The sequence below is a fragment of the Lithobates pipiens genome, unplaced genomic scaffold, assembly GCF_037356315.1.
Source record: "Lithobates pipiens isolate NorthernLeopardFrog02 unplaced genomic scaffold, aLitPip1_a1.2 Scaffold_16, whole genome shotgun sequence".
In the NCBI taxonomy this organism is placed as follows: domain Eukaryota; kingdom Metazoa; phylum Chordata; class Amphibia; order Anura; family Ranidae; genus Lithobates; species Lithobates pipiens.
Genome location: NW_027507748.1, coordinates 591,302,169 through 591,311,907, shown reverse-complemented (window position 1 = coordinate 591,311,907; position 9,739 = coordinate 591,302,169). Strand labels below are relative to the sequence as shown.

Genomic DNA, 9,739 nt, shown 5'->3' with positions numbered 1-9,739 from the left:
GAAGCAATCTTAGCAGGAATCCTAGGGTGTCACAGAACCCTGGTAGAGAAAGGTTGTTCTAGAGCTGATCGTTAGCCCCATTCTGGTCCGGCTGGTAGGTTAATCTGCATCTATCAGGACATGCACTAAAGTGTGTCAGTGGAACATTATACAGTAGACTTTACTGGGACAGGAACTACTGACAATGGTAAAACATGCTTAGCAGACATGCATAATATGTGTTTTCTGTATATGCTAAGGGGGAAGGAGCTGAGATTGTCTCTTCATCCATTTCTATACTCCCAGTGGTCAAAATTTAAATTGTAAATGATCAGCTACTGTAAATGTTCTGTGGGAAATGTAATTTCAGTTAGCGTCAGTGTTTATAATTACAGCAGATGCAGGTACACGGATTACTGTTTATTGAAGCATTTTACAGCATACAATGTCACAAATATATACAGCAAACATTATATTTAGACTACACTAATAAGCAAGCCAGCACCCCTAATTCATATATAGACATAATATGAAAAGGAGATTTCTACATTTCTATGTAGGCTTTTATGCCATGCATCAATTGAGCAGCTTCATCATATCTCTGTATATAAGTCTTCACTTTAGCAGTGATGTCCATGGCTGGAGTGATGCTTGCTTATGGGGACATGACTTCTGGAGCTGAACCCTCCCTTATTATGATGGTGGTGTTGGTGGTGGTGGTGGCCACTAGCTTCATGGGACTTATCTGAAGAATGGTGTTTTCCTCCAGTGCTGGAGTGCAGTACAGCTGTAACAAATGGATAGGTTATGTCAATATGGTAAGCTTTGCCATTCCAGGCAATATGTAAATACATGTTCAGGCAATATAATTGAGAAGACAATGCGCTATTATGAATCCAGCAAGTCTAGTCAAATTTTCTACAAGGGCTTTAATTAAAGATTCATTAACCCACCCTCCCTAGTCCTCTTGTCTCTATATTTTAGAATATAAAAATAGGTGTAGTTAGTTTCAGATGGTCTGTGGTTGGCTGAAATTAGGAACTGCACCTCATGATCTGTGCACAGTGTTATTAATCCCTAAAACAGTAACACATATTCGTTTAGAATATAGTATCTGTGGTAAAAAATTATTAATAGAAATGATAAATTATTCATTAGTAAAAAAACTAAATTCTGAATATTTCCACACTAAGGTGTCCATTTATGAAGCAGTGAAATCAATTCACGACTTCATTCTCCGGCATTCACAGAGGAGATATTTCTCCTCGGGGTGCCTGTTTATGAAGCAGAGTAGATCATTTCACCTTCAGAGGAGTGAAGTGATCTACAAACGCTTTATGAGATTACAGTACTAGAAACTCACAGAAACACAGAGATGTCAGTTTATTATGCGGTGATAAATTATCACTGCTCAATACACAGACAGACAGTTTGGTTAATGTTAGTAAAATAAACAGTCCCCCAACATTATATATATATATATATATATATATATATATATATACCTATACACATTATATATATATATATATATATATATATATATATATATATATATATATATATATATAATGTGTATACACATAACTATGATAGGGGGACATGGTTTCAGTGTTGGGGGGTCTGAACGAGGTATAAGGAAGTTAAAAATCTTCCTCTTTCCTCTCCAGATCCCCCCAGATTCTCTTTTCACTCCCCGATTCTCCACCTCTGAGCTGGTGAATCAGAGGGTGTGAATTCTGACTCAGATAGCCAGCGAAGCGCTGAGATCGCAGCTTCATAAACTGGCCGTTACTGTTTCAGTCTATGAGAATTCTCAGTGTGCGGAGATAATCGGTGGGAGAGCGTGTTCAAACACTTTTCCCTCGATTATCTCTGGTTCATAAACTGTTTATGGGCTGTGATCAGCGGCGATCTTGGGGATCACCACTGATCACTGCTTCATAAACAGACATTTAAATATGGGAGGCATACATTTCACAATAATATAAATTTGCACATAGGTTTTTATTATATTTGGAACAAATTGTTTTACTTACAAATGTTTACATGTCCTTCTGCACCTATCCTGAAAAAGAGTAAAATGAACAGATTTTTAGCATGAATTCTATTTTGTAAGATTTTTTTCTTACACCTATGAACATTAACTGGTAAATAACAAATGAACAGGTTATAAGGCAGAAACTCAGATAACAAGCGATGGTGCTGCAAGTTTGAAAAAGACCTGCCAGGTTTCACAAGTTTATTGCACAATTGCAGTAAGTCTGCATTGCATGACTCCAGATCAACTTTCTTTGCAAACATTCTGTAAGTCTGCTGTAAGTTCTGGTTCAGTTATGTTGTGCAATAGTCATCCCACCACAGCGGTCACTTTGGCTGAATTTTCATGCTGTAGCCTTGCAGAGCTCTTACTGTAGACTCACCACTTCAACTTTGCTCTTGCTATAGAAAAATTTGCTAACAAAGCGTGGAAAAGTGTGAACTAGAACTTGTACTTCAAGTGCTCTGCAAGTGTACAACTTGCCGGTTAAAATGTGCAGCAAGTTAAGAGACTTCCAAATCAGCACTGCCACAAGTTTGTGGCAAGTTATATTTGCTATCTGGGAACTAGAGAACTAAAATGTATTTCTTACATATAAAGAACATGCAGTCTCCTCGGTTCTGATCCTTACATATAGTACCTGACCATTTGAATATTGCTGCCACATTGTGACAGATTAGCAAAAATATTTATGTCTGCAGGAATCTACAACTTTTGATGTCCATACTGAAATTTACTCTCTGGCTCTGCCACACAGCACAGTCATCCTGGTGACCTGACTTTTCTCTAATTCAGCTAATTAACACAGCTAAGCCACCTCCCTACCCCAAGCCTGGCAATGGATATTAAAAGAGCAGCAGAAGACTGATGATGTAATCTCTTTGTTTTATCTTCCAGTTAGCACGTTCCTTGCCTGACATGTGAAATATATACCTGTGCTCTTCTCCTTCCAGCATTTTCTTATAAGTGGCAATCTCAATATCCAGAGCCAGTTTAACATTCATCAGTTCCTGGTATTCTCTTAGTTGGCGAGCCATGTCCTGTTTGGCCTTCTGTAGGGCAGCCTCCAATTCAGACAATTTTTGCTTGGCATCCCTGACAGCAGCTTCACCACTTTCCTCAGCTTCCCTGATGGCAGCTTCAAGTGCAGCACGCTAGAAATGATGAAAAAACATGCACTCTTATTTTTAATCTGGTAAATTGAGTATCACCTGCTTTGTTTTATTTAAGTTCAATAAGCTTGACAAAATATACATGAGCAAAAAAGATCTCAATGAAACAAGTGCTGAAAATATTCTTTTTATATCAATAAGAAAACAATAAATGACATATTACTAAGAAATTATATGTTTTTATATATCCAATATAAAAATGTAAAAATGGGAAGCAAAAGAAATTTCTGGCCACTTTAAATCTGGAAAAATATAACATAAAACATTATTCTAAACAAGCGCTATGAAACTGTTAAAAACCCTAAATCAGAGGCGCTAACAATATTGTAAAGTTGGCCATAAAATTATGAAAAAAACTCTGGATTTATACCTGGGATTTGGCACATTCAATTTCTCCTTTAAGCTTCTGAATTGTTCGATTGAGATCCGCAATCTCATTTTTGCTGTTCTGCAGATTGTTTCCATTTCTTCCAGCTGCCATTCGCAGGTCTTCAAACTGTAGATAATTAAAAGAAGAAGAAAATTCTGAATATTTGTGGAAACCAAATGTTTTAATTCCATTTGTTATTCCATGCACAATTTTATTTGAAGGCTCATGTCTCATAGGAAACTGCATATTTTTAATATATTAAGATATAAAACTACTATTTTAAATTGAATTATCATAAGTGGAAGATATCACCAGAAAAAATGATTTCTCAAAATAAAATAAAATATATATTTCAGATTACAAGTACTTTGATGTAGTGGCTGCATTCATTTCCTGTTTTCATGCTAAAAACATTTTCAGCAAGTAAAGAAAATGTGCGCTGATCTTGCCAGAAATGCAGTGTCTTGGTTACTTCTAGTGAGTTGAACTGAGGACTCAAACAATGTTTTCTTCCTTCTGTAAACTATGAATCCCATCCATTAACATGTAATGTAAAGAGATGGAGAAGAAGACATAGTTGAAGTCATAGTAAAAACCATGGCTCCCTCCATAGACATATTAACTTTAGGCAAAACTATACATTGCATTTTATGTAATTTAAAAGGAAAAGGGTTGGCTGAAATCAAAATGTAAAATTATGATCTATTATACAGATGGCCTCAAGCTAACCGGGTGGCAGCACACTAATGGTGTTTTAGCACTGGGTACCTGTACTGACAGCGTAAATCTCATTAAATTAATATATTATTTTAAAATAAACTATGACAGAATATCAGCTGTGGTGAACATATACAATTTTCCTCTCAATCACTTATTCAAACTATTTAGCTACTCATAGCTGCTTATATCTATTCTGAATTCCAATGCATGATGATATCTGTTGCCTTGTAGCTCCAATTATAACACACTCACCCTGGATTGGTACATGGCTTCAGCCTCTGCTCTGCTTCTGTTAGCAATCTCTTCATATTGAGCTCTGACATCGGCGATGATACCATTGATGTCTAGGTCTCGGCTGTTGTCCATGGACACAAGAATTGAAGTGTCGGAAATCTGAGCTTGGAGTTGATTGATTTCCTGAAAATTTGGAAAAGATGTACAGCAACTTCAATACAGCTTTAAAAATGAATTAAGGAATGTACTTATGACCCAAAAGGAGCATTTTTTACCGCATCATACAGGGTCCTAAGGAAGCTGATCTCATCACTCAGGGAGTCGGCCTTGGCCTGAAGTTCAGCTTTGTTCATGAAAGCAGCATCAACATCCTAAAGTTAGAAATACAGAGTTATTCGTGTTATTAGTGTTGCTTTAACAGACAATACAGAAAGATGTGACTAATTTTAAAATGTTTACCCTCTTCAGAGAAACAAATTCATTCTCGGCACCTGTTCTTCCGTTGACTTCATCTTCATATCTGTAAACAGACACGTTTTTATTTTCGCATATGTCCTTTACATAATAAATAATTTGTTAATTATTAACTATTACTAAACCATTTGAGTCCCCAGTGCCAATATAAAATGGTGTGAGTAGAGTGACTATTTGTCTCAGTGCTGTTTTCTGGGAATCAGTAGCTCCTGCGCGCCCCAGCAGGGGTTTTGGCTGAAACTTAAGGCTGTCAATGACAGTCAGCATTCAGTTCCAAGCCCTGGAATGATCATCTCCTGGGCTTCCAATGCTTCTACAGTCAATTCCTTAGGAGCGCACTGCAGAAACAAATGCAAACACTATCGGGTTGATTTACTAAAGGCGCATAGACTGCATACTCTGCAAGTGCAATTGCTCTGGAGCTTAGTAAATGAACAGAAGCTCTACTGACTTCATCATCCAATCATGTGCAAGCAAAAATGCTTTTTTTTTTTCCTTGCACATGATTGGGCACTCTTTGCTAAGTGAAGCTTTACTTCATTTATTAAGCTTTGAGGCAACTGCACTTTGCAATGTGCACAGTCTATTTGCATTTAGTAAATCAACCCCTATGCTTCTGTTTAGTATTTACATTGGAAGTGAAATGTCGTCACATGTCACGTCACTGCATTTACTCTTACATAGTTACATAATTACATAGTAGGTGAGGTTGAAAAAAGACACAAGTCCATCAAGTCCATCAAGTCCAGCCTGTGTGTGATTATAAGTCTTAGTATGTAAGCTCAGCCAGAGCTGTTGCAGACAACACATTCACTATTACAAATGATCCGCTGCTGCACAGCTGGATGAGGGTTTGGATCTGGTTTCTATTTAATAGATCCAGACAACCCTTCATGAAGAAAAAAAATTGTAAATTAAAATTGAACAAAAAAAAGTATTTTCCCTTCAAAAATCCTTACAACAATGATGGTTGGATATTTGGGATGATGTTTTCATCAATTGCTAATGTAAGTGAATACAATGTCATCTTAATTTTCAATAAGGTGGCAAATATGAAAAGTCACCATTGTATTCATTTGTGCCCACGTTAACAAGATATTGCACAAATTATTTCTGAAAACCAATCCCTCTCTGCATGCATTGTAGCATCAAAAAGGAATAAAGCTTTCCTGAATTGTATATGCTCACTTTGATTTTTACCATATTGCTACATTACCTGAAAGTTGCACCATGATATGATTTTAATCAGCAGACTTGAAATAACATATTTTGTGGTAAATAGCTGGAGACTCATAAATTTACTACCAAATTAAAGCCCTACCTGTTCCTACAAAAATCAAACACAGTATCAAAGCAAATGTATATCTTTATATTCTTTTGTAGCTGAAGACAATCTTTGCCTTTATTTAGACCTGCAGTTGCCATGGTGCTACACAGCTATAACACCCATAATCTGAATAACTGTGACAGTTACCACCGGAGGTAGCATACAATGTATGTGTTTGATTTAAGGATTTAATAACATAAAGAACATTTCTAACAAGCTTTATTTTGAGAAGCAGTTTAATTGTGAGCTTAGTTCTGCTTTAAGAACTAGATGCTAGAATATAAGGGCTAATACTAGAAATCCCATATTGCAAGTCTGAGCCTGGCCCCAAAACATGGAGAGGGTAAAGCTTTACCATTAGATGCAGGGTACTCCATACATTTATGCATTAATGTGTAATAGTATTGGTACCTTCTCCTTAGTTCTACTACAGTGCCCTCCATGCTGTTCCTCTCTGCATCCAGGCGAGCTCTCTCACATTCTAGATTCTCCAGCTGTCTCCTCAGGTTGCCAATAAAATCCTCAAACAGAGGTTCAATCTGACATCTTGCTGTCTTCTGCTCTTGTAGAAAAGACCATTTGGTCTCCAACATCTTGTTCTGCTGTTCCAAAAATCTTACCTGTGTTGAGAGTATAAAATAATTGCTTATGGGTATAGAAATGGGGTAACATACAATAATATACAGTCTTTCACATGAACCTAAGCCAGATTGGATTGACAAAAGCATTTTATTAAAATGTTTTCCATGTTCTCTCTACTGGGACAGTATAATTTAGTACAGAGTGAGCACATCTATTTTTCCATTAATAGAACAGTTCACTAGAATGAACTGCATATCACTCATATGGAAATTGGCTCATTTAGGAGGCTGAAGCATTTATGTTTTCATATTTAAATTTAAAGTTAATGAGGCGGATTTACTAAAGGAGTTAATAATCTTCACTAAAACATGTGCATGGATATTTACTTCAATTATTCAATAATTTGAAAAGCAAATTGCTGTTAATTATAAATATACAATCATGTGCAGGTGATTTTCATGTGGTTGGATAAATTAGGTGAATATTAACACAACTTTTGAATTACAATTCTCTAACCCTTTAGTAAATCAGCCCTATTGAATTCATATTCACTATATTAAGGGCAGTATATTTTCATGGACATCCTGTGTATGACATTTTAAGTAAATTATATACTGGGAAATAATGTTAAATAATTTGCAGAAACCTGCAGATCATTGTGGGGACGGTCATACATGATAACAAACGGCACTGGTTGTTCATGCAAAATAAATTGTACATTTAGGGACACAACTTTAGGACTTTAATCAAACAGAACATAACACATTGATGTGCATTTATTTTTTACCTTATACATAATGTCAGCCACTTAATCATATATACATACACCTTTTCCTTTCATTATAAATTAACTTGACAATTCTCACCTTGTCAATAAAGGATGCAAATTTATTATTCAGGCCCTTAATTTGGTTCTTTTCTTCTGTTCTAACTCTTTGGATGTTTGGGTTAATTTCCAGATTGAGAGGAGCCAGAAGACCCTGGTTTACAGTAACTGCTGTGATCCCTCCAGAACCAGACATTCCTTTAAATCCATGACAATGTCCAACAATACCAAATCCAGATCCATATCCATGTCCACTTTTCCCTAAATGGAAACTTCTCACTGAAATCTTAGGTCCCTTTGACCCAACAGAATGGTCACTCTTGCTGCTGAAACAATGCTGGGTCTGGTGAACATTTTTAGAAGAGTGTGATAAGAAGCTGTGTGGCCTGGAAAGTTTGGGTAAAGAACCAGAACCAGAACTGAAGTGCTTGTGTCCAGATGAGGCCAGGATGGAGTGGTGAGACATGATGGATCTCCTCTTAGAGTTGATATACAAAGAATCCAAGGTGCTATCTACTCTCCAGAGCAATGTTCAATGCTCTGACACTTGCTAGGCTCTTTTTTATCCTAAACTGGGTGTAGTTGGTAATATTGACATTGTTATGACTTCCTATGATTTTAGATTGATGATAATAGTTCATCCATCTGTCACAGAAAATAAAACAGTAACCCATCTATATTTTCAAAGCTGTGACATTTTTACTAGTGGCTAATAATATAATAAAACATGTTATATTAGTATAAGCAATGTGAGCTGATGTTATTATAATAAATAATTGCAATGTGTTGTATATGTTCCAGAAATGCCTTACAAGTTGGTTCTACTTGGAATGGCCCAATATTTAAAAAATAAAATAAAAATCAAGATATTGAATTACAGGGATTTCAATTGCAATCATATTAAGGTTATGTACCACACCCCGTAGGGACTGCTAATGAACTTAGATCCCCCACTCTTTCACAAAAACCCCAAAACAGAGAAGAGTCTGTGACTTTGTGTTGTTTATTAGGGCGTTAATAACTTGGATAGGGATGGGAGTTTATGGGATGCCCACTTGACTTCAGCAAACTTCCGGCAAAACTTCAGGGACATCTTCCTATACACATTCTATATACAGTCTCCTTTACTGTCCTCCTGCACAGCTCTTGCTTGCTCAAGCTGAATCACTTTAATGTATCTGATATGCTCACAGTCAGATTAGCAATAGCCCTTTACACACAGGAACTTGTAGCCCCAGTTGTGTAGCACAGTGTAGTAAAATAGCTTGTAACTGTAACTCTCACTGATCCCAGCACCACCTCTTCAGGCACTGCCAATCCACCTGTCTGCAGCTGCCCCTTTCACCAGCCCTCCAGGCTTACCCTCCACACCAGTCCACCTGACTGACTCTTCACCAGCCCAACCGACTGACTCTCAGGAGATCTCTCACAGAAAGATGAAGACTTAAGAGCATGATTGTCTTCAGGGAGACTGGCTACATGCAGAAGTCTTGCATGACTGTGTTCAGGGAGACGACAATGACCACCTCCACAACACTGTATCCCCATCTTCCACCAGACTGCCCCTGCTGGCATGGCCTTTGTCTATTTATGGAGTGGTCTCAGCCCCCTGTCAGCCTACCTCTGAGAATTGGTTGAGGCTCCATATATATTCAAGGCAGCTCCTCCTGACCTCCACTCACTAATTCTAGAAGATTCTCCAACTTTCTAGAGCAAGGGGAGGTTCCAGAGGGCTGTCAGGCTGAGTCACCCAGTACTGAACTTTAGTAAACCCTGACCCAGATGCCATACCTCTGGCTTAGCCCTGAGCTAAACTATAATTGTACTACTCTCTCTTCTAGCACACATTAGAGGGTGCTACAGATATTTTGTCTATTTCTAACCGCAAAAGTCTTCCACACTTATGCCGCGTACACACGATCAAACAATCGGGTGGAAAAGTCCAGCAAACTCAAGTCCGCCGGACAATCCCCCCATGTGTAGCCTCCGGCTGACTTTTTTTTACCCGAAAGTA

The 9,739-nt window shown here is 37.4% G+C and overlaps 1 protein-coding gene across 1 annotated transcript; it reads right to left on the bottom strand.

Annotated features, from left to right (window-relative positions):
• Nucleotides 1-364: 364 nt before the first annotated feature.
• LOC143984467 (keratin, type II cytoskeletal cochleal-like) lies at nucleotides 365-8,230 on the bottom strand. Its single transcript, XM_077484628.1, has 9 exons — nucleotides 7,766-8,230; nucleotides 6,729-6,937; nucleotides 4,976-5,036; nucleotides 4,792-4,887; nucleotides 4,535-4,699; nucleotides 3,563-3,688; nucleotides 2,954-3,174; nucleotides 2,019-2,047; nucleotides 365-766 (listed from the first exon to the last, which is right to left on the bottom strand). Exons 1-9 carry the CDS (start codon nucleotides 8,189-8,191, stop codon nucleotides 600-602), a joined length of 1,500 nt encoding a protein of 499 aa, XP_077340754.1. The 5' UTR covers nucleotides 8,192-8,230; the 3' UTR covers nucleotides 365-599.
• Between the last annotated feature and the right edge of the window lie 1,509 nt (nucleotides 8,231-9,739).

Excerpts from the sequence above, each read along its gene's own strand:
- LOC143984467 (XM_077484628.1), bottom strand. The coding sequence starts at position 8,191 with ATGTCTCACCACTCCATCCTGGCCTCATCTGGACACAAGCACTTCAGT. Across the intron at positions 4,888-4,975 it reads AATTTGTTTCTCTGAAGAGG|GATGTTGATGCTGCTTTCAT; the intron begins GTAAACATTTTA and ends TTCTAACTTTAG. Across the intron at positions 2,048-2,953 it reads CTGGAAGGAGAAGAGCACAG|GATAGGTGCAGAAGGACATG; the intron begins GTATATATTTCA and ends ACTCTTTTTCAG.